This window comes from Chlamydotis macqueenii, chromosome W (assembly GCF_036417535.1).
Source record: "Chlamydotis macqueenii isolate bChlMac1 chromosome W, bChlMac1.mat, whole genome shotgun sequence".
NCBI lineage: Eukaryota > Metazoa > Chordata > Aves > Otidiformes > Otididae > Chlamydotis > Chlamydotis macqueenii.
Genome location: NC_141592.1, coordinates 35,946,131 through 35,971,743, shown reverse-complemented (window position 1 = coordinate 35,971,743; position 25,613 = coordinate 35,946,131). Strand labels below are relative to the sequence as shown.

General features: G+C 42.5%; 1 protein-coding gene across 2 annotated transcripts; it reads right to left on the bottom strand.

Annotated features, from left to right (window-relative positions):
• Nucleotides 1-521: 521 nt before the first annotated feature.
• On the bottom strand, nucleotides 522-24,735 carry LOC147596658 (E3 SUMO-protein ligase PIAS2-like). Of its 2 annotated transcripts, none has more exons than XM_086769723.1 (13): nucleotides 24,264-24,735; nucleotides 18,687-18,771; nucleotides 17,994-18,044; nucleotides 17,786-17,876; nucleotides 12,755-12,889; nucleotides 9,835-9,940; nucleotides 9,096-9,169; nucleotides 8,045-8,205; nucleotides 7,296-7,429; nucleotides 6,677-6,848; nucleotides 4,349-4,488; nucleotides 2,529-2,566; nucleotides 522-840 (listed from the first exon to the last, which is right to left on the bottom strand). In XM_086769723.1, exons 1-13 carry the CDS (start codon nucleotides 24,733-24,735, stop codon nucleotides 658-660), a joined length of 1,842 nt encoding a protein of 613 aa, XP_086625849.1. In that variant the 3' UTR covers nucleotides 522-657. The 2 variants fall into 2 exon arrangements, with proteins under 2 accessions (XP_086625849.1, XP_086625850.1); XM_086769724.1 differs by having other exon boundaries at nucleotides 522-837.
• Nucleotides 24,736-25,613: the final 878 nt, after the last annotated feature.

The window sequence follows — 25,613 nt, the reverse complement described above, 5'->3', positions numbered from 1 at the left end:
AACAAAAAAAAAAACCCACCAAAAAAACCCCCACCAAACACAAAGAAACCCAAAAAAAAACCCCAAAAAACCCCAAACAAACAAAAACCAACAACAAAAAAACCCCACCAACAATCCCATTTACAGAGGCTTCCCCTACATCCACAGGTAAGGGAGAAGTGGAGAACAAGAGACATACAACACAAGTCATGGCTATTTCGCAAAGTTCCATTGTCTTAGATGAAGTTTATTACAGGCCCCAGTGAAAATATTAAAAATTCACTGCTGCACCTTTGCCCAGGTTGTTGTTTAGAGTGGTTAAGTGCCTTTTTATTAAAAAAAAAAAAGTTTTTATATTATTGCTATGTTTTACAACAAAATTAAAAGCCATTTGTGGAATCCACCCAGCAACAAAAAGTCAGTTTCCCCAGAACATGCTGAAAGCATAAAAGCATGTTCTGAAAGGGCCTTTTCTATACCAGCTATTTAATGACCAAGGGGGGGGGGGCGGGGGAAATCATCTATCACTTCTGTTCCTAGTATAGATTAATTTACTCCGTTTTCCAGAAGGCAAATCCTTTCAATAAATATCAGAATAACTTGTGAGATGCTGAAATTCCAGAGACAGAAGCAGCAGCTGTGTGCAGTTTCTCCAGGAGTCCCCTGCTGCCCCTTGGTTCAGTCCAGTGAGATGATGTCGGGAGCGCTGCCGCTGCTGGTTATCACTCCTGTCTCGCTCCTGCTGGAGGAGCTAACGTGCGTGCTGCTCTCGTGGTGACTGGTTGATGTGATGATGCTGCCAGGCGTGCTGCTTGTTAAGGTTGAGGTGAGACTATCCAAAAACATAGGAGGACAGTACTGCTTGAAACAAACAATGAAGAATGAGGAGACTAACTGCGCAAGGGAAATGTATACTCTGAAGATACATCTTCCCTACAACAAGCACAAACCACATTACTAGCAGGATCTCGTTAACACATGCATAGCAAGAACCAGAGTTCTGCAAACTGGCAAGTAAGCGAGCAGAGATGGTAGCCATGAGCCTTTCTTTTTTCCTAACTGGTTAGCTTCAGCATTTACTAGTGCATTAAGTAACACTGTCATGGCCACATGATGATCACAAAAAAAAAAAAAAAAAAATCCCCTTAGCATTTGCAGAATGTTCACTACCCATAGCTACCGGGCACAACTATGTAGTTCAGGCTCCTTTCATCACAAAAGGTAGCAGAATGTTTTTTGCTACTTCCATGGAGGTTAGAATAATTTCATCCCCTGAAATGGCAGCAGCTGTACTAACCAACACTTTCATAGTATAAACCTTCAATGACACATGCAGGTAGCAGTGATAAATGAGCCCTGATCAAGTCTGATTAAGAAAAATTACTGCCTTGATTTCAATTTCCTGAAGCGGAAGACAAGCCTTCTCAAAGCAGAGCTGAACATTCTAAGCATTTAGAAACAGAACAAGGTTGCCAGGTGTCAAAGACTAGGATAATCCAAGACATACGCACGCATGTGCACACACACACACATTCAACACATTTTACTTTTCTCTTACCCTGTGGATTTACAATCTATTTCCAATCTCAGGCATATGTTTGGAACTGAGCCTGAACTGTTTAAACTGTCCAAAGTGGACACTTCATAGCAGCATACCTGCTTCCAAACTCCCACATGAACAAACTTCTGTTATTCCCACTTTTGTCAGTTCAGATCTCGAGGTCAGGCACAGAGTATTGCAAGATGCCATAAGTGGAAAGAAAAGGAGGAAGTTCATCCTTTGTTTTTAAGGCACCAAAAAGTCAACTCTACAGTTGAGTCCTATTACTGTTGTCTTCTAGTGACAAAGAGATGAAACAGAAGGTCTGCTTTAGACCCTCTTGTCATAGTTAGGGAGCCAACATACCCCCAACGTTTCAAGGCTGTGGTCTGTCTGTGTAAGAATCTAGTTACAGTAAGAGTAATTCTTCCTAACTGTGTAAAATTTTAAGTTTCCAGGAAAGGAAAAGCACCGCCTAGTTACTTTTGACCTACAAAATTTCCACATAATCCCAAACCACTGAGGTTTAAGTGTTACATGGAGAGATTTATTATAAGATAGTTCAGTTGTATGCCCACCAAATTAAGATATTTTCTTTAAAACTTTATTTCCTAATATCAAAACCAACAGAAACAGCAATCAGTGAAGTATATTTACAAAGCTTAATCTGCCCTACAGATACACAGTGTGAACTAAGAGCATTAAGTACGTGATGGGTGTATTCAAGTTAGTGCTGTGCAAGTATCCACTTTAGAAAGGCAGACTACCAGTAAAGAGCAAGTTTCCATGCCTGGATTTATCACAGTGAGACCAAACTGAATCCTCCCTTAATGCATCTTCATCATCACCTTCTTGTTGAGGAAAATGGATTTTCCTGGTCTGTGGTTAGGTCTAAGCAAGTGGACTGCAAACATGGTATGGATGATGACAGCACCCTGAGAGTTAACTCAAGCAGTATGTCACAAAAACCAGATTTGGAAATTAACCCCATAGCAGTTCAGAAACATACCTGGGAATCAACTGGGATTAGCGAAAGAAAATCCAGACCTAGAAAGAAGGATAATGAATTGATACATCTTTCTTTTATTCATACACAACAAATTTAAGGAACTTTTTTGTGGTCATAGAACAGATTTTGCAATTGTTACACAGTTTCTAAAAAGGAGTATACCACTGTGACACCACTCTCAATGACTACTTCAGGCAGCAGCAAAACATTATCTAGTATAAGTGGCTCTTTTTAAGAATGGGAATGACAGAATGATGTATTATTCACTGGATATTACAGGGTGGTTCAATGTGGTTGCTTAGATGGAGGTTGCCGTTTGGAGCTGTTGGTTCATAATGCAAGTTTCACTGCATATTATACCTCACTTGGCCAAACTGGGACATGAAGAGTGTCATCACATTAAAGATGCTGGAATGAAGTAAAGTCACAACATGCATAAGTCCAAAAACAAGCAGTAGGTCTCTTCCTCCACCCATGGGCAGCCAATAAGGAAACACTTCTAATATCATCCCTGTTTTGTGTCTAGACAAATAAAAGGAATGAAGAAGAGGAAACTACAAGTAGTTCAAGGTATACCCTCCAAGAGCAGTGAGAAGTAGTGTCCATCTTATATACCATTAGTGTGTAAGCACTTAGAACTAGATGTTTAAAATTACGAAACCATTGAGAAATTACAGCCTTTTTTTGTTTTGTTTCTAAATATTGGCCTTGTGTTTGCTATGTCAACAGAAAGAAGTGGTAAACTTGCTCTCTTCCCTCACCTCCAAATCTGTTCTGGCCAGTGACATCTCCTCCATTAGAGAAAAATTTTGAAGGAGATTTAAGCTCAGCTGCTTGTACAGAATTGACAGCTTATTTTGTTCTTGCACATTCTAGAACTTCAGTTGATAGAAATGGACAACAGTTCTAGACTTCCATTCTGTCAGTTTACTCTCCTATCCAATTTGGGAAGACAACCAATGTCTTAACAAGGGAGAACTGGAGGGAGGGAGCAGTAAGGGAACCAAAATGGACAGAGAAACAAGGGGAATGATATCCATCCCATTGCCAAACTGGTGCTGAAAGAAGAGGAAAAAACCCAGAGATGTTGCAGGGGAGAAATGGAGACAGGCAATGGAGCAGGGAGAGGGAAGTACAGGAGGTCAATGTGACACCTGTCACCACAAGTCACCATTTCCTGGGCTCTGGGTTCGTTACAGCCGGCAAAGAGAACTCCCAGAGTCCCTATGTACAGTGTTCTTTTCAAGGAGCCAGGATAAAAAACAATCAGTATCCCCACCTTTTGTCTGATATTTAGCAGCAGTGTTGAAGAATACATCATAGGCATTTAGGGTATGTCTAGGTAAAGAAAGTCAATAGAGGTCAGCTTCCATATTGTAGCTCACCTTAACCTTTTTCATACAGTCTAGACAGAGCACCACTAGAATCAGCTAGCAGAGTATCTCTACATCTAGGGCTGGGATGAGTCAGTGCCATCACACATCTATAACTTAAGTATGCAGCTACTCTCCCTCACATCTATGACACGTAACAAATGGATGTTTACAAAGTCTAACTGAATATAGCGAGAAGTATCTCTGGCTGCCATTCCAAAGTGCCAATTTGTACCCCAGAAGCCATGTTTTTACATCACTGTTGCGAAGTGCAATCTGAAACTGGAAAGACAGTCTGTACTGGACTTGTCTAGACATCACATCGGTGCAATACTGCATAGTCTTGTTCCATTAAAAGAAAAAAAAGTTGATCAATTCTCCCATTTTTACCCACCCCGCAAATTAATAAGGCTGTCAGAATACACATTAAAGATAGCCACCACCTACCTGGCAAGTCTGATGAAATATTGGATATTGGTGGGTGATGGAATGGTACTGGGTAATCTGTTAATGAAGGAGGAATAGTAGCAGCATCGACCGTTGTCACGCTGGGTACTCTGACAATAGACGGCTGATACATGAGAACCCTGTTTTAAAACAGCATGGGAAGTTACAAACAACCTGGTCATTAGTTACAGAAGAGAAATTAGGCACCACTGTGCACTCTCATTCACAAGGTCACTATGTTACAACACAGCTACAGCGTGGCTACTCACTACACAGTATTCCAACTCTAATTTCCTCTTTCATAACAGTCTTCATAATAACACGACCATATCTCGGCTCTCAACAGCAGCTGTTACACATAAGAGCAAGTTGGCAATAAAACAAAGTAGAGTGCTGGAGTCATTTAGAACAGTCTAGAGACAGAAACTGAAAACTGTGTCTGTGGAGCACCCTGGGAGGGACATGCAGGTAGCCAGAGCCAGAAGAGCACTCGTTTCAATTTCTCCACATAACTGTTCCTCGGTGCTAACCTGTCACACCAAGGGCACAACTGACCATTATTCAGCGCCTGGAGCACAGGTTACACACGTGGGAGTTAAATATCAAACTCATCTTTACTCACAGCCTGAGCCCAAGCTAAGTTCAGCTCTCCAGGAGCACACAGTTAAAACTCTTCTGCATCTCCACCTTCTGCCCCATTACTTTGCAGCACTGTTAAAGATGACACCACAGGCATTCAGGCACCAGCCACACACATAAAATATTTAAGAAACCCCAAGTCAGGTGTAAACACCCAGAGTCCCGCTCTCAGCTGCTCCACATCACTCCTTCCAGCCCACCAGCCATGAGTGTTACATCCACTCACATCTTCCTCCTCAGACTGCTGCTACTTCTGACTTCAGAAGCTTGGATTTCAGACCCTTCCTTCTCAAGCACCTCTTATACTTCAGCCTACATTGCTTCTGCCTAGACAGACACCCTGCAGTTTTGCCAAAACTAGCATTCAAGCAACATTGTTTACGGGAGATAAGCTATTCCCCAAAAGCCTGGCTTTGACTTGGATTTGAAGAACAAAATCATGCCATTTCCATACCGAAACAGTAAGGAAAATACATTGGTCACAGATAGATGAGAAAACTCAGTCCTTCTACAATTATGGTTGCAGGCAGCCATCTCAAATACAGGAGCCTTGGTGCTTTCTGAAACTTCATTAAGAGATGTATTTGTGGCTATTTTTTCTTACAAAAACAACAAACAGTCTCTTGCAGGACTCCTCCACAATCCTCACAAAAAGCAACAGCATTTCAGTATTGCTGCTGAGTTATTGAAGATTATCAACTATTTACTCAACAAAGACCACACATTCCTGTGGACTAGAGACACGGTACACCTGCTCATTACCTCAAGAGCTGGCAAAACAGAAGGGGTTTGGTTTTATTACTATTATTTTAGTACAAGACATAAGCCACTATGCTGAGAGACACAGACACACACCTCTCATGCATGCAGCAACACTAACTAATAAACCATTACTAAAAGCTGATGCTTGGAATCGCCTTGTGGAGCAGTGACTGCTGGTGAGCCTAACCAGTGCCCCTTTTTCTCTGCACCCTGTGGGCCAAGAACTTTATGCAAGCCACAAACAGTAACTGCAGCTGAGTTGCACAGATAGAAGGCAGCACAACAGTACAGAATCTGGTTAAGCCTGACACTGAAGTCAGACGTGACTACAAAGATGGAGTAGTTGACAAAGGACTTGGGAAGTCGGCGGTTGTACTAAGGTGCAGGACTGACTGATAACCATGGTCAACAACTGTGTCCAAGACATTCCAGAGTTTAACAGAGAGATAGAGGAAAAGCTTGTCTTGATTCAGAACAGCAAAGCGCCTCCGTTCCAAGACTGACAGGATGGATGAAACATGCAATGCAGCCTAGTTTCCTGGGCACCACAGCAGATTAGATAAAGTGACAGTAAGAGAAAAGCCTTCAAGATGACACTAATTTAGCAAAAACACATAAAGCTCCTTCACTTGGCATAATCTGCTTTCTCAGGAGAATCCTGTCCATTAGCTTAATCGGCTTCCTTTTCTATGGAGAAATATCCCTGCAAACACAGCAGTCAGCACAAGTCTTTTGTGAGATGTAAAACTATTTAATAGTGTTTTGCCTGTACAAAGGTACTATATCAATACAACCTTCTGCAAGGAGAGGCCTAGAAATTCTCTAAGTGCGGAGCTGGATCCCGAAGAGAGATTACAAGTCCATTCATCTACACATCAGTTTATCTGAGACATTGCAGAATAACAACTAACTTGAAAATTGACAAACCCTTTAGTTGGGCTTCCTTGTGTTTCAGACATAAATGTGCACTTCCTTTTGGCAGGAGGATCTTCCTCTTCATCAGAAGAGCTTTCTATTGTCAAGTCAATAACATCAACTTTCTTCTTGTTAACCTCGTTGGCCACTGTCACAGAACATGGTTTGCTAACAACACTGGAACCTAAACAAGAAAACAGAATATCACTGAATTTTCAAGGCTGTTGTCATCAGCAGTTTCTATATGCAACAGAACCAGGAACTCAAATCCTGGTTTAGCTCATCTTCCTAGCCACTTCAGAGAATGTTATGGCCCAGGAACTGTTTTATTAGTATTCCGTATCATGTTGAGAATATTAAAGCACAAGCTTTAATCTTCACTTATCAATTTAAGGACCTAAAACAAGAGCAACATTTTGTTTTCTCAACTGCTGTTATAAAGAGCAAAGGCAAAGTCCAAAAATGCACACTTTCAGAGATACAACTGTTTCTTTTTAGTTTAAATGCCAAGAAGGTTTGACATATTAAGCCCTCCACAAAACAAACATCAACATCCATATGCATAATCCAAGCTACAGCTACACTTCCAAGACTTCTTGTTTGTTTGCAACCAGTACCCAGATGTACACACTTTCTATTTTGGTGCACTGTGGACTTGAGACTTTCACAGCTTCTTTCTTTGGCCTCATGGGGCACCAGGAGCCATCTTCTTGGAATTTGATCTCATCCACATCTGAACATTCATTAAGGATTTCCATAAAGAGCCTGAAAAATAAAGTCGAGTGGTTTTACTGTTGATTTCAAGTGAAATTTTTTTTTATTCTAAGTGAAAAGGAGACAGTTGAAAAGCTAATTATGATCACCTTAAACCCATTCCATGTACTCTCTCCCTATTAGTTCATCTTACCTGAAAGCCTGTAACTACAGCCTTCACAGACATCGAAACCCCAAGAGTATCCTAACCTACCCATATTCCACTCCAACATTACTGCAATTCCTAGATTTCCATATAGAAGCAGAAATCATCATCCTTTGAATCAAGTTTGACACTTGTTTATGAGTTAAAGTTTAAAATTTAAAGTTAACAGCTTCAGAGATAGGGCCATGTAAGAGGGAGACCTATCCTTAGATGTCATGTTTAGATTTCTCCAGAGGAGATACGCTGAGGCTCAATAGTTTGATGATGCATTTAAAAGATAAATTTTTGTAGTTCATTACATGGGAATAGAAACTAACACAGTCCAACGGTTCCTCCCAGTCTAAAGTATTTTGACAAAGAAAATTGTATGAAATGGCTAAACCTCAAGTCACAAAAGTAGCTGTCAAGTACATCATGAAAAAAATTAAGTAATTCTGTAATCTGCAAATCCAGTCACTTACCCATCTAATATGAGGCTCTCATAAGCTGCCTTTTTGTCACAGACAGGGCAGATCCAGGTAGGCTTCTTTTCATTCATTTGAAGATAAAGAGCAGCATCAAAACATTGCAGGTGTGTGCAAGTAACAGCCCGGCATGGGATTGTCAATCTCATTTTTCCTAGCTGCAGGAGATGCATTTAAAGAGCGTCAGAACAGAAGACAGTGAAGCAGGCCTGGATGGCTAACAATGAAATCAGAGGCAGTCGCTGAAGTAAGCATCCCTTCTTGCTACAGAGATGCCCTGTGCTAAGGTCACTACAGGCAAATCCATCAAAGCATGTGCAGTGCACTTAAAGGAACAATAAAGCCATCCTCAAAGTCTTCACTGATCTGAAAACAGTCAGAAACATTTCTAATGGACCCACATCAATGTTATTTCTATGATTTTATTTTAATTTAAAGTTCTACTGAAGCATCCGCTTTATCATTTTCTTTTAGACAAATATTTCAAGGGGTTTTGTGAGCTCCAGTTGTTAGACTCAGAATGGCATAACACTCACTTTAACATTTAATTTAACAAACCAGTCACAAACACAAGGCCAGTTCCTACCTGAGGAGAGAAACCCCAAGGCAGCATTACCTTGTTACACCGTGATCAGTTTATCTTTTTGGTTATGGTAGCTGGCAGTATAAACCATACCACCAAAACTAGGAGATCTGAAGTTTTATTTATCACTCTGTCTTTTAATTATTCTGTCACCCTTCCCAATTAGTCTCAGTGCCTCAATATACAAGATTACTCCTTCTAAAGACCTCACTGTACACACGAGTAGCAATTTGATTCTGACTGCATTACAACTGAAGCCTTCACAGTTCTAAACCATAGTTGGTTGAATGCTGCTACAATCAGGCGCTTGTAGATGCACCCTTTCTACCCCCTATTTTATATTAATGAATCAGTATAAACCAAAAGCCAGTTAAGTTCCTAAAGCAGGGCCTTTTAAAAGCAGCCCAACTCTTCACTAAAGATGAATACACAAATCTATATATGATAATTTCCAGTCATACTTACAGGACACATCAGAGATACCCGCAGACTGGTTGTGGCAATCTCACTATCAGGATCTGCAGTTAATTTTTCTTTAACTATTAAAATAAATTAATAAGTTATACACAGACACCATTATTTAAAATGCTAATCTTGTTTCACCAGTACACATATTTTGTTTCCAGCTATCTAAAAAAAAAAAAAACAACCAACACAACCAAAAAACAAACAAACAAGAAAAAACCACACCCAACCAATTAAGCATCTAGGCAACTAGTTCATAGCCACATCAAACAATAGTTTCACTGTTTGTAAGCAACTGGCAAACACTGTGCATCACAAGGTTGTTTGATGTGCAGCAGATGCACTAACAGCCACAACGATTAGTAGAGTAAACTCATCCCAACATGTGAAGAGATAAATAAAATAATCATCAGTCAGTGATGTAACAATCAGCATCACACGCAAATGAGGAGGATTTAGGACATCTACCTGCACCTCACAGCCCACCACGGTCTGTGGTGTCCATAGCATTCCCTTAAGAACATTTCAGGTGGGACCTCTAGGTGTGCTCCCCACCAGCACAGGGACCCTCACTGAAAAAGTGCACGATGCCTCAGCAGCAGCAAAGGAAACCTTTGATACTCTGGGCATGGACTTTCTTTTCAAAATACTGCAAATCCCCTAAATATTATCAATTATATTTTTAAAGAGCCACCAATCACCCCCAAAAAGTACAGACAGGCAAATTAATTTTACTTACTTAGTGCTCTGGAATGATCAGGGTTTCTGATACCTTTCATTTTTAACCTCTGCAAAAGCATAGCTGAAGTGAGCTGACGAACCAGATACACAGACATGGAGTAATTCTACAAAAAGAGTGATTAAAAATTAAATATTGATTTCATACAGTACTTCCCCTATGACAACAGATTACCATTTACACTAGCTGTAGCACACAGTAAAAACAAAAACATGCTAATTTTTTGCTTAATAGTTATGAAAAGCATTGACAGACGACTTCATTACTGTGAAAGAGTCCAATACTCTGCCAGAATCCTCCTGCCAGTCAAGTCCAATTGTCTTACTCCAGTTGTGACAACTAAAAACTTATTCTCCACAACGAAGAGACAAGCTGGGCTCTTTTCCTGGAAAGACGATTCAGACTGGTGACACATGCAGTCTTAAAGAAATTCTGACTTTTGTCTCCTAAATCCTTCCCTATTTTCAGTGCCAATCTGTCAGTGGAAAGCTCAAAGACAGTCACATGACAAAAGAAAAGATGAATGCTCTTTCAGGTGCAAAAACACCACCTTCAAATGGCACACTGCTGCACTGATTTCTTTGTACTTTCTCTTTAGCTTGCTCTGCACTTTTAAGCCAAGCTTCATTACACCATAACCACTCTGCTGAGGCTGGCCACATTCCCTAGTACTTACTACTCTTCCCTAATTCACACCACTTGCCAGCTTCTTTTGTTCAGTGTTCACTCTCTTCAAGGTCACTAACAAAAAGAAAATTCTGCAAATCCCACTACTGCAGAATAATAATGGTTTCATCTGTATAACAAACACAATCTTCTATCTCTTATTTCCACTCCTTATGGCTCCTATACTGTCTGGGTACTGCACAAGAATTTTCAACAAGAACACCTACTGCCCTGCTCCTCCTTTACCACCTATAGGAAAACTAGCTCTTACCTAGATAAGCAGATAAAGTTTTCTAAATGCATTGGAAAGCACCAAGAAAGACTGATTTTTTTTTTTTTCCCCTTAAAGAATGATCATGCATTGCACTGTTTATTGCATACAGAATTAATTCTGTAGGCTCAAGTCTGACCACCTCTGTGGGATTAATGCCTCCTTTGCTCAGAAGCCCTCCACTATCAGGCAAGTACATGGCATTAAGCCCTTACCGTGACACTCCACACTGTCCCCGAGTGTCTCATTTTGAGGATGAATAGCAACAGCTTTGCTCTGCTAGTTCCAATACTTAGAGCAGAGCACCAACATTAAACCAAAGAACTCACTTTACCTCTCAGGGCAAGGGGGAATGCTGGGACAGCCTCCAACTCATCTGCCTCCATGAAAGTATGTTTTGGCAGACACAGGGAAGAAGAAAGCAGGGGTCAGCGGGAGAGGCCATGACCACACACCACCCTGCTGTCATTTCAAGGTTCTTGTGCTTTATGATTGGGAAGCAACAGCTTGTATCTTCCCCTCCCCACCTCTGTTCTAGAAAAAGCTTTGCTGTCAGCACTGCCTTTCATTTATTTTCTGAACATTAGCTTTCTCTCAAATTTCTTAAAGTTTCAGTTAGTGTATAAAAGTTTATACTGAAATCTCACTTTGAAACATACGGTGTCTCTGGTCCACAGATTTTGATTTTGAACAAAAAAGTAAAGAGGTAAGCTATTTTGATAACTGAATCCAGAAGAATTTACACAGCTAGTCACAAATAGAGGAATAAATAGTTCTTGATTTACCAACAGCTATTTAAACCTAGGAAGAATTCAGAAATTCCTCACACTCTCCCTTTCTTTCCTTAACAAATCCATAGGGGGATTTCTGAACAGCCATGCAGACGATTTTAAAGGCCAGTTCCTTTTAAACTATGATTAATGACTGCTGGCACCAGAAAGCAACAGGTATCACATTTCAGGCACTACCTGCTTCTTTATCTCCTGTTACCTGAAGTCTAGCATGCTTTTCCCCCACTGCAACTTCCCATGAAGTTTAGAACTGCATTATCAAGAAGCTTCAATTTTCTTTTTTTCCCCCCTTCCCTTACTCTTCATCCTTCCCCACATCAAGTCAGTTCTCCCTCAAGTCACCCAAGCTTCCAGGAATACTCTTCATTTGTAAGAAAAACCACACTGCTCAGTTACCCTACATTACAGACACACACACACCCCCCACACAAGTATGGTCCAGTCAAGCATGGTTGAGATTCATCAAGCCCAGAAACAGCTGACACAAGCAGCCTGACACCTTGCCAGTAAACCCTTCCCAGCAACCTGCCATCTAAGAGCTTTCTGAGCTGGAAATTCCACCTGTGTTTTGGTTTATTTGCAAGTACAAGTTTAAATCAACTCATAGAGAGGCCATTTTCATGTTAAAAAAAAAAAAAAAAGGAATCTCAAAAGAATAAAGGCTGAAATATTCATTAACCAGTTATTCCTATGAAATAAAAAATGCTTTTATAGAATTACTTAGTATTACTTGGTTAGAAAATACAAAAACCTCAAAAGCAAATGTATGTCTCCACCCTCCCCCACAGCCTTGGCACATCTGGTCAGTTTAAAAAGCCTTCTCCAACAGACAGCTACAACAGATACTGAGAAGTGTTGTTTTGTCATGTCTGAACTGTTCTGTACTATTTACACTGCAGAAAGATTTTGGCATTTTTGACACACATTTCGGGCAATCCCTAATGGCAGACTTTCTAATGTCACTTCTATAAGGAAGTCTTTGCCATCTGTATGCAAATCTTATATATCTTACTGTAAATTATCATACTTCTAGAGTAAACTTTGTTTCCTGGCACTGATGATAAGTTGAGCCATCTAATACTAGATATGTGCTGGTGTATACCTTGCCAGCAACATCAGGCAGTAGGAGAGAAGGAATGCTAGATGAGGTTATTTAGACAACTTTCCACATCCTACAGAGCATAAAGTTTACCTTTCCAATTTCAGAAGCCCAGGAAATGGAAATCTGGTTTGGCACTGCTGATGACAACCTAACTAGAGACGTTATATTCAAAGGGCGCCCAGGTCGCTTCTGTTCAATTCCATTTTTTGGTGGTGGAGCATATCCCTATGGGAAGAAAAGACAAGGAAAGTGTTACCAAGTCTCCCCACTGCACTCTGAAACAGACTTGTTAGTTTTAAACAGATCTATGGGAAGCAGGTAAACCTAGAGACTCTCTAGGCTGGAGACTTAATTCAACACTTACTCTGAGAAATATCAGTCTTTGATAGTCTAATATCATAAGTCAATCACAATTTTAAAGCATTTTTTTGTTGTAAAGTGGTTTTACAGAAGTACTGAAAAGGTGAAAGAGAATGCAGTTTTGGTCCAGGTAAGTTCATTGGAAGAGGAAAAAGTAATGTTGATGCTTTGTCGTCGTGTCCCCCCCCACCCCCCCCACTGAAAGAGAGTGGAACATCGCAAGGATAGAGCCTTAGTGACAAACACAGCAAGTCATGAAGAGTTAATTCAGTGTTTCTCACCCAGAAAACACTCAATTGATTCTATTTAAGAAACAGTCTTGTTCCAAGAGCTCCACAACTCCTTGGTGTCTGCTTTGCCTCATATCAACTACATCTAGCCCTATTAGCAGCAGGTTGTCATCTCTACTCTGCCAAGACCCCTGAAGAAGGGCTGTATATGGAATATCAGTTGTATTTAAGAGCTAATAGGCTTTGCTGTTGTCTGCAGAAACAAAATAAACTAGACTTTTTTGCTCAGCTTTGATGAGGAACTTCATAACCTGCACAGCCCTTCTCTACTTTTACTTCCTGTATGATGTTTGTGAATTGAATCAGGAGCCATCCGGTTGCCTTTTGCTTCTAGGCAAGCACATACTCTCCAGCAGATCGTGAGCAGAAAGTACTTGTGCTATGTGAAGGAGCACATGGCCTAACTGCAGCTTATTCATCTCACCCTGCATCTGTCACTGTGAAAGCAAGCCAGTCTGTAACAGGAACTCGGAGAATCTCTGTTTTGAGCTCACAGCCAGCCTGCAGTCTGCTCATCTCAAAAACTCATCCTGCACCAGAATGATACCAATAAAATATTGCAGCCCTGTGTCTTACACAGACCTGACTGCCAGAATTCATTTAGTTCAAGACAGTGTTGTTCTATACAAGAAACTCTCCCAGAAAGGATATGCTGGAAAAAACACACACGCATATATTGTTTTACACAGAGAAGCACACACATTCACAGCCTAGTGCTTGGAAAAAAAAGTTACTTTGAAAGATGCTAAGTCTGAAAATAAAAAAAAACAGAAATAAACAGCCTCTTCCACTCACTAGCCAAGTATACCATAGGATAATCACTGCCTTTAATCCAGAGAGGACTTGATAATTGTCACATTATTTCCAAAGCAACTCTATTACTAGTCCATATGTTTCACCTGACAACCAAGCCCTGGCTGTGCCTCACCACTGCCCTTTATTAATTTCAGACAGGACTCTTGCTTGCAGTGACAGAATAGGGATTCGGAGCTTCTACAGGCAGGTCTTCTGGACCAGAGCAGGAGACAGCAACTGCTGAAGAACTCTAAAATGGTTCTCAACCCAGCAGCTATCAGGAACCTTACTATGTGTGCTTTATCACAGAACATACAGGCAGCAGATGTATGGGGACTGCTGACAATGTCACATTTAAAAAAAACTAATGATTTGCCATTTATTTGATCAGACATAACAGCTGCAGCCATTTATAGAGCATATATTCCAATTGCTTTGCTGTAGTAGGCCCTTATCTACTATGGTGACTTTATAAGGAGCTGATGTGGACAAACACACCATCCCTGCAATATTTAGGACACCATTTCCACATATACTGTACCAGCGACAATAATTCTTCTGGTCTCCAACCTAAAATGAAGCTGCCTTGCTTTCAAGAGAGCAAGCATGCAAGTTGTCTCATATTCAACAACTTTTTTTTTTTTTTTTTTTTTTCAGAGACAGACACTGCAGCTCACATGCTTTTGATGTTTTCTTACACAGAACAATGACCGTGAGATCAGATTTAATCTTGTACTCTTAGAACACTTTAAAACCTTCCCTTCCTAGCCTTCCTGGAGTTCAGCAAAGAGCACTCTGCTTGCCTATGCCACCCAGCATGATCTAAAACTGTTTAGGTAGGATGACAATTATAGTGGCTAGCAAGTGCCAACATTATTTGGGTCTTAAGTCTTCCATGCTTCTTGCAAAAAACATATCAGTCAAAGCAAGTGGAATCTGCTAGAGCCAGAAAAATCTATCAACAGAAAGTATGACTGCTCTTCTATCTGGCTGTTTCCAGCCTGCCCTGATATATTTGATTTTATCCTTTGAAAGAGACCTGCAGCGGTCTACGGAGGTCCCTGGTAAGAAAAACAAATTACCTTTTTGGCCTTGTGCATTTTGTCTTGGCTACAAGTCAACAGGATAACCACCTGCTGTAGTGCATTATGTATAAAATCCTTGTTACTTGCCAAGACACCATCATGCAAAGCTCTACATTTGCTCCTTTTAAGTCAGAACCAACACTATAAGAGTACGCAGTTGTAGGAATAGAATAAAACACTGTGTTAACATTAGCTGGCACAACCTGAAGCAGTACTGGCACACTGGCAGCATTTCTCTGAAGTTTCTAGTAAAGGACTGCAGCCAAGGAGAGGACCAAGAATAATTTACAGACAACTATAGAGGCATGAACATTCTACACCAGGTGAAGTGCCAGGAACCCTAAAATGCATCTGTTTTTCATCCCTACAATGAATTCTGCTCTAACCAGACAGATGCAGGGCAGCATACAAACTTGTATGCAAGAAGGTGATACTATTCCCTCATAACAGGAAGGAACTCAAGCCAATCACAAATATAAATAGTCCAAACAGTGAGGACTACTATCAATCAAGTCAAATAAACTCAGTTTAAAGACCTATGAAGAGGATTCCCTATGTAGACACTGGTTTTGTTTTAACATTTTGTTGTTAACTGCAACAGATGAGGTTTGCTATAGGCGTCTAAAACACAATTAATCCATGCAGTGGCTGTAACATGATTAATAGTAGTAATGTACAAACCATATGCCTGTCATAGTTTAGCCCTGATCGGGACCAGACTATGCAGTCTCTTACTCCCCCCACCCTCCGAGAGAATAGGGGGAAATAAAATAAGGAAAAAAAAGCTCAAGGTTTGAGATAGGGACAGGGAGAAATCCTTAAAGTTACCGTCACGGGCAAAACAGACTTGACTTGGGGAAAAATACTCATTTATTTCTAAAACTAGCAGGAGAATGAGACAGGGAACAAGATAAACCTCCCCCCACTCCTCCCTCTTCCCAGGCTTAACATTATCTCTACTACCTTCCTCCCCAAGCAGCGCAGGGGGGAAGAGGGAATGAGGGTCACGGTCAGTTCATCACACCTCGTTTTACACCGCTGCTTCCTCATTGGTGGAAGAACTCCTCACATTCCTCCCCTGCTCCATCGTGGATGTGTGAAACTGCTCCGACATGGGTCATCTCTTCCACGGGGTGCAGTCCCTCCAGAACAGCTGCCCCAGCGGGCCCTCCACAGGCCACAGCCTCCTTCGGGCATCCACCTGCCCCAGCATGGGGTCCTCCATGGGCTGCAGGTGGATCTCTGCTCCTCCGTGGACCTCCATGGGCTGCAGGGGGACAACCTGCTCCACCATGGTCGTCACCACAGGCTGCAGGGGAATCTTGGCCAGGAGCTGCATTACTCCTCCCCCTCCTTCTGAACTGACCTTGGTGTCTGCAGCCGTTCCTCACAACAGGCTGGTAGATGTCTCTCGGGATCTTTTTTAGAATCACAGAATGGTTAGGGTTGGAAGGGACCTTCAAAGGTCATCTAGTCCAACCCCCCTGCAAGGAGCAGGGACATCCCTGACTAGGTCAGGTTGCTCAGAGCCTCATCCAGCCTGGCCTTGAACGCTTCCAGAGATGGGGCCTCCACCACCTTTCTGGGCAACCTGTTCCAGTGTTCTATAACCCGCATTGTAAAAAATTTTTTCCTAATTTCTAATCTAAATCTACCCCCCTCTATTTTAAAACCATTACCTCTCGTCCTATTGCAACAGGCCCTACTAAACAGCCTTTCCCCATCTTTCTTGTAGGCCCCCTTGAGGTACTGGAAGACCGCTATCAGGTCTCCCCGGAGCCTCCTCTTCTGCAGGCTGAACAGCCCCAACTCTCTCAGCCTGTCCTCATAGGAGAGGTGCTCCAGCCCTTTTGTCATCTTCGTGGCCCTCCTCTGGACCTTCTCCAACTGGTCCCTCTGGACCTTCTCCAACTGGTCCATGTCCTTCTTGTGCTGGGGGCTCCAGAACTGGATGCAGTACTCCAGGTGGGGTCTCACCAGGGCAGAGTAGAGGGGGAGAATCACTTCCCTCGACCTGCTGGCCACGCTTCTCTTGATGCAGCCCAGGATGCGGTTAGCCTTCTGGGCCGCAAGGGCCATCTTATTCACTTCTCATCTCCTCTCCACTTCTTGCAGCTGGGCCGGACCGAGTCGGGCCCAGGCGGCTGCCTGGCGAGAGGCCAGAGGGTGAGGCCTGCAAGGCCCAGGAGGCCTGCGCCTCCCCCTCTGCGCCTCTGCCCCCGCTCAGCTTCTTCACATCTTCTCTCCTCTTTTTTTTTTCTGTTTTCCCATTCTTAAATACGTTATCGCAGAGGCGCTATCACGGGACATTCTGCTACCAATCGGCTCGGCCTTGGCCAGCAGTGGGTCCGCCCTAGGCCTGGCCAAGTCCCCTGAACAAAGGGGAGCGACTTCTAGCAGTTTCCTACAGAAGCTACCACCTTAGGCCCCCCCCTCACTAAACAAAACCACAACAATGCCTAACATTAGTAACTAGAGAAATTTGAGTGATAACAATAAAACAGTTTGATTGTTTTAGCAAGCTAACATTACAGAAAAAAAACACACACACACAAGTCAAAGAAGCTACAAATACGTACAAATAAGCTTACCGGCAATGGAAACAGCTTCCCATTCACTTTAATACACAAACTATTAGGGTAATTATCTTCTTGAGGGCAGCTTGTCTCTGCTAGGCATAACCTATATCCCCAAAAAGAGAAAGCGTCATTTTCAAGCGTCACCACATTCTTATGCCCCACAAACAACTAGACTTAGGTTACATCAATAAGTTATAAAAGAATACTATGAAAAAGGTACCTTAGCTGAACTTGGACTGTGTAATCTCTCCTGCCCCCTGGCAAGAAGTCCCTGTGACAAAGGGAAAGATAAAAAAGAGAAGTACCCATTTAGACAGCAGATTTCATATTCCAGTCATATGCAAAAAGAACTGGCACACCTGCCCCAACATCACTATACTTGCCTCTTATTTTTCTTTTTTTGAGCTATGAACAAGTCTTACAAGCAACACCTCTGCTTAGCTACTGCAAGTTAAGCAGGACTTTAGGATCATCATCCTCTGTCAAGAATTAATAATAACAATAAAGTACGATGTTGCCAGAGAGGAAAAAACCCCGTGAATTCTCTTGGCTTACACCACAGGTCTTGCAACAACATGAACCCTGGGACAAAAGATAAAAGCAGCCTTCTATTCCTGCAGCCAGGAAACATGTAGGGAAGAAAAGCTTACCACCTCTCTAAATAGTCACAATTATTTGGAAATGAGTAATTGTTAACTCTTTAGTGACGTAGGATTTACCCCAACTGCACATAAATTCTGTGCACAGCAGTTCCTGAAGAAAACAGAACAGATACGCTTGTGCATGTGAAGTGATAAATCCTCACTGAAATTATGCTGAGTTTATGTGATGCATAAAACAAACCAAAAACCCCAAACTTTCTCCTGAAATTTTGCTAAGTTTACCTACAATATGCCACACTCTTACTTCTTACCTGGAAATACAGATTTCTCTGACCTGCTGAGGTGTTAAAGCAAAGATAAAAAACTTCTCTTGGAACCTCTGAATACTGCTCTGTACTACAAAAAAGAGATACAGAAGTTTAACCATGGTGATTAAAGTCATTAATTAAAACAGGATCTGCACTTGTACCTTGTTCCAGGAAAAACTCAAGTCACTTAATATAATCAAACTGTGGTTGAACAGCATGTAACTGTCAACAGGAAAGCAATGTAACAAATCATTCATTCAACTATATTCAGATGGCTTAATATCAAATTACATTTCAGTACCAAAGAAGCTTGGCAAGCCACATTATAATCCTTTCTCCCAAGGGATAAAGGTTCAGACAAACACACAGCAAAATATAACACGAGATACCTGGGGAAAAGAGTACCACAGAGAAGGTGTTTACAACTATTTTAAGGTACACCAAGAAGAGAATATGCACCAGAAGTTATTAACGGACAGCTGGAAAGTTACTCAATTCAGAAACAGCTAAAGGTAACCAAGACTTTGGGGAGGAAGGGAGGGAGCACACCCCTAATGCCAGAGAAGCCAGCCAGACATCATGTCTGGGAATTACCCCTCATTAGCATTTGGAAGGAAAAAAAAAACAAAACAAAAAAAAAAAAAAACCCCACAAAACAAAACAAAAAAACCCACCAAAAACAAACAAACCAACCAACCCCCTCCCACACCACAACTTTCATATTAGAATCCTAGTTGTCTGCTACTTGTCTGTCAGTGATGGGAAGCAGTAATATTTTAGTATTTGTTCTGGTTTTGTTTAGTGAGGGGGGGCCTAAGGTGGTAGCTTCTGTAGGAAACTGCTAGAAGTTGCTCCCCTTTGTTCAGTGGACTTGGCCGGGCCTAGGGCGGACCCGCTGCTGGCCAAGGCCGAGCCGATTGGTAGCAGAATGTCCTGTGATAACGCCTCTGCGATAACTTATTTAAGAAGGGGAAAACAGGAAAAAAAAAGGGAGAAGATGTGAAGCAGCTGAGCAGGGGCAGAGAGGGGGAGGTGTGAGCCTTGTGGGCCTTGCAGGCCTCACCCTCTGGCCTCCTGCTGGGCAGCCGACTGGGCCTGACTCGGCCCAGCCTGGCTGCAAGAAGTGGAGAAGAGATGAGAAGTGAATAAGATGTAAAAAGGATCCTGAGAGGCGTCTGCCAGCCTGTTGAGAGGAACGGCTGCAGATGCCAAGGTCAGTTCAGAAGGAGGGGGAGGAGTAATGCGGCTCCTGGCCAAGATTCCCCTGCAGCCTGTGGTGATGACCATGGTGGAGCAGGTTGTCCCCCTGCAGCCCATGGAGGTCCATGGAGGGGCAGAGATCCACCTGCAGCCCATGGAGGACCCCACACCGGGGCAGGTGGAGGCCTGAAGGAGGCTGTGGCCCATGGAGGGCCCGCTGGGGCAGCTGTTCTGGAGGGACTGCACCCCGTGGAAGAGATGACCCACGCCAGAGCAGTTTCACGAAGGACTGTGGCCCGTGGGAGGGACCCCACGCTGGAGCAGAGGAGGAATGCAAGGAGTTCTTCCCCCGACGATGATACAGCGGCGTAAAACAACGCGTGATGAACTGACCATAACCCCCATTCCCTCTTCCCCCCTGTGCCGCTCAGGGAGGGGGGAAGGTAGTAGAGATAATGTTAAGCCTGGGAAGAGGGAGGGGTGGGGGGAGGTTATCTTGTTCTCTGTCTCATTCTCCTGCTAGTTTTAGAAATAAATGAATACTTTTCCCCAACTTGAGTCTGTTTTGCCCGTAACGGTAACTTTAAGGATTTCTCCCTGTCCTTATCTCAAACCTCGAGCCGTTTTTCTTATATCACCTCCCCCTATTCTCTCGGAGGGTGGGGGGAGTGAGAGAGAGAGACTGGGTAGTCTGGTCCCGATTGGGGCTGAACTACGACAGTACTGTACGTGGTATGTACATGTTCCTTTTCTACTTTCTTTTGTCTTGAGAAGTTAGAAACCTTGACCTGAAATAAAGGTAGATTGGACTCGTCCAACAGTTTAAAGTAACCAGCAAGGAGGACAAATGCAAAACCAGCACAACTAAACAAGGAAAATTTAGGAGAGCTAGACTGCCTTGCATACTGTGACACTGAGAGAAGATTATCTCAGTGCCCAGAACACACAGAAAAAAAACACAAAACAGAATTCAGGTGGAACAGACACATATACCAAGTCCCTCATACAATTCAAAACAGCTACATTGTGCATATATGTGCGCACACACACTATAGACAGCATTTTATATGTCAAAAATAATACTTATGTTCAAAAGATCACGGAAATATTTTGGTACTGAATGGAGTGTGGGTTAAAACTAAACCCCACACCTACACCTACTCTTGTGTTCTCATATTAGTGCAAAAGAATACCTATACTTATCCCTTCAAAAGGGTCACAGTGAAGTGGACTATAATTCTAGCTCTCTGACCTATTTGGTTTACAAATCCTTGTTGTGGTTTTGTTTAGTGAGGGGGGCCTAAGGTGGCAGCTTCTGTAGGAAACTGCTAGAAGTCGCTCCCCTTTGTTCAGTGGACTCGGCTGGGCCTAGGGCGGACCCGCTGCTGGCCAAGGCCGAGCCGATTGGTAGCACGATGTTCCATGATAACACCTCTGCCATAACGTATTTAAGAAGGGGAAAACAGGAAAAAAAAGGGAGAAGATGTGAAGCAGCTGAGCAGGGGCAGAGGCACAGAGGGGGAGGCACAGGCCTCATGGGCCTTGCAGGCCTCACCCTCTGGCCTCTCGCCAGGCGGCCGACTGGGCCCAACTCAGCCCGGCCCGGCTGCAAGAAGTGGAGAGGAGATGAGAAGAATAAGATGTAAAAAAGATCCTGAGAGACATCTGCCAGCCTGTTGTGAGGAACGGCTGCAGACGCCAAGGTCAGTGAAGGAGGGGGAGGAGGAATGCTGCTCCTGGCCAAGATTCCCCTGCAGCCTGTGGTGAAGACCATGGTGGAGCAGGTTGTCCCCCTGCAGCCCATGGAGGTCCACGGAGGGGCAGAGATCCACTTGGAGCCCATGAAGGACCCCGTACCAGGGGAGGTGGATGCCTGAAGGTGGCTGTGGCCTGTGGAGGGCCCGCTGAGACAGCCATTCTGGAGGGACTGCACTCCATGGAAGAGATGACCCACGCCAGAGCAGTTTCAGGAAGGACTGTGGTGTAGGGGTGGGACCCCACTACGGAGCAGGGGAGGAATGTGAGGAGTTCTTCCCCCGACCATGAAGCAGCGGCATGAAACAACGTATGATGAACTGACTGCAACCCCCATTCCCTTTTCCCCCCTGTGCCGCTCAGGAGGGGAAGGTAGTAGAGATAATGTTAAGTTTGGGAAGAGGGAGGGGTGGGGGGAGGTTATCTTGTTCTCTGTCTCATTCTCCTGCTTTGGTTTTAGTAATAAATGAGTATTTTTCCCCAACTTGAGTCTGTTTTGCCCGTGACGGTAACTTTAAGGATTTCTCCCTGTCCTTATCTCAAACCTCGAGCCATTTTTCTTACATTGTCTCTCCCTGTTCTCTCAGAGGGTGGGGGGAGTGAGAGAGAGACTGCGTAGTCTGGTCCTGATCGGGGCTGAACTACGACAATCCTTAATTCTCAAACACAATAAATTTGTTTGTTCCAATCACCTGAGTCTACTAACTGAGACTATAAGTTATCCATACCAATCTAAAAGTATTAATAAAGCCTTATTTCCAAGTTTGCTCATGAATTCATGTTAGAGTGATTTTCTGCCAATGTTCATATCCATTCCTCACATCTCATTTCCCCACTCCTCCTTACACAGGTCAGAATTCTAGCTCTGGCTGCTGCCACCTTCAGGTACTGTAAAGAGTTTGAAGGCAAGCAAGTACTCAGTTAAGTCAATCTTGTCCCTCTCAGCCACGTCTTAAGAGAACCCAAATGTTACAGGACTAGATCATCTTCACTCCTATGAAAACTGGACAACATGCCACAAAAAGTCTACAGTCTTCAAAGGAAAGAGGAATTTACATGCAGCTCTAACTATAATGGTGACATCTCTAAGGATGTTGCCTTCTTTCAGGAGAAAATGAACATTTCCAAAGTTCAGGGAAACAGTTGTTAGGGAAATTTCTAGCAAATTTCTGCCACATCTAGGTATCATTGATCAGAAAACAAAAATTAACAGCACAGCAGAAGTGTAACACAGAGCACACACTGCATTATATGGGACAGGATGACAATAGGGCTAGCAATCAATCCGGTTTACTATGAGCCAGCAGTTGTCCCACAATACAAAATAACTCATGAAGCTGGTTAAGATACCCAGCTACTGCACAAAGTGAACATAAGCAGAAGTTAGCCAGGACATCACAGCACTGACAGATAATCTCTGTTAAGGTAATGGTAGCATGAGCCACAGAGCTGTCCAACACCACAGTAGCTATTGTACCAATACACAGGCTCAACATTAAACTCTTCTCTAGCAGAGCGTCACAACACACAAACAGAAGTGACAACAGGCATCGTAATGAATGCTTGTTAGTGATGTTTGCTGCTTTAGGTACTAGAGGATGACCAATCATCAGTATATGCCTCACTGAGGTACAAGTCACAGCCTAAAAGACACTATTCATCAGTTTGGAAACTAAACTGTTTAAGAGGATGCAAACAGCTTGCAAAATGCTGAAGTGTTTCTAAACAATATTACTAAATAGTTAGGGAACATTTTCTACCATGTAAGGTAAGACAGGTTGAATTTCAAGACAGAAAACAACATTTCCAAATAATGAAATATGTTTAAGAGTGAGGCATTTGAGGAAGCTAAACTGAGATTTCAGTTTATTTGGAAGACAAAGGTCCACTCTACATTTTAGAGTATGGCAACAACTCGTAGGCAGAGAAAACCATTGCTAAACTGAGTACACATATTATCTATTTCAGTGCAAGATGTCACAACCTGCATAACTGTTGCAGTAAGATAAATGCAAACTAACAAATCCATAACTTGTTCTCCTTATCTTGTTGTAGCTTATTAATTGCTGATCCCGAAATCATCTTCCTGTTGGCCCTGACAGATGTGTTCCTCACTTGTACCAGGCAGACTTCAGGTCTAAATCATTCAGCCAAAAGTAACTCCGGGGGAGGTTCACACTAGTTATTAGGAAACAATTCTTTACCAAGAGGGTGGTCAAACACTAGAACAGACTTCCTAGAGAGGTGGTCAATACCCCAAGCCTGTCAGCATTTGGACAATGCCCTTAACTAATATTCTTTAAGTTTGGTCAGCCCTGAAGTGGTCAGGCAGTTAAATGATCATTGTAGGTACCTTCCAACTGAACTATTCTAGTCTATTATTTAATATTTAAAATACAAATATCTTTAATCATATGATATTCACAGAAGAGAACACTATTTTCTGAAATGTGGCTTGGAATTTTTGGGGCAAGTGGTGAAGAGAGGACAAGGGTAGAGATGAGAAGGGAAGGGAGTTTCCACTTTTCCCCATCTGCAAAAAGCCATTTAAGTCTGGACTTAGTACTGTCATAAGCAACACCTATTTCATTAATTAAGCAACCTGCAGAGCTATTAAACACTTACCTAGACTTGTAGGTTTTATGAGCACATCAAGCACATCGTAAAAAGGTAGGCTTTTCAGCTGAACATCGGGATGAACGGGTGGAATTGGAGGGGACGGCTGCTGCATCTCAAAGTGGGGCTTAGTGTCTTGGAGGAGCACAGAACTGACAGGCGAGGAAGGAGACTGAGGCGTGACTGAAGTAGAAGGGAGTGGGTGAATGCCAGCAACAGCTAGGTCAGGCTCAACAGGAGAGGAACTACTGTCCAAATTGAAAACCGCAGGTTTTATAGCCGATAAGTCTGAAAGTCCTTCAATTGTCCTTGGGTACCGACGCCTATAGAGTTCTCTGATTTTTATCTGAACTGCTGGGCTGCAGCCACTCTTCAGTAAGTGCAGTGCCCTCATCAGGAGGTCATGTTTCCGCCCACTTTTATTACGTCCAGCAAACCCCAACAACACTTGTAGTTCAGAAACACGAAAACTTGATACCATATTCTAGAATAAAAGAGATAAGCACAGGTGAACCAACAGTACCCCATGTAGGTCTTTTTGAGGAACATCATGAAGCATCTGAACTTCCATCATTAGTTTTACACCTGTCATCTTAGATACTACCCATACCTTTACCCAACACAAGAGCATAGTTAGTTTAAAGCAAAGAAATAAAGTGCCCAGGATGAAGGTTGAGTTTGGTCGTGTTAACTATTTCAAAAGACTTCAATTGTTTCCACACTCAAACAATAGCAACAACAAAATCTTAATGCAGCCCACGCAGTGCTATCTTAAATATACAGGCAGAAGCATAAGCTCTAACACAAAATATCTCACTTCATGAAACAATAACAACAAAAAAACAAACAACAGATGAATCAGTATTATCACCTGTCTTCCAACACATTGTAAGAAATAAGCAACTGTAAGTTTTGCATAGTTTATTCTGAAACACTATTTTGTGCAACATGTTAAACGTATGCATGAACAGAGACAGGCACATCAGCTTTCAGTCTTGAAAGGATGGCACAGCAAGGTGGACACTTTAAAAAAAAAAAAAGCTACATTATATTACACTAATAAATCATTTAACCAACATAAGTGATTCTTCCAGAATGTCACAGAAAACTTCCTGTCCTTTTTGTATCACATTCTGGTATTGTGGGACACAAAATCTCTTCAAAGGAAATAATACTATGTACTTGGTTATCAGAGTTAGTTCAATCCTCAAAGTCTTCCACAACTATTAAGTTCACAAACAAAAAGATTCTCATTTAAAACAAAAAACAACCCACCCACTACACAAGAGGAAGGGATCTTCTCCCCCTAATTACTACAAATTAATTACTTGGCATAGGCGCATCATCTCACATTTTTAA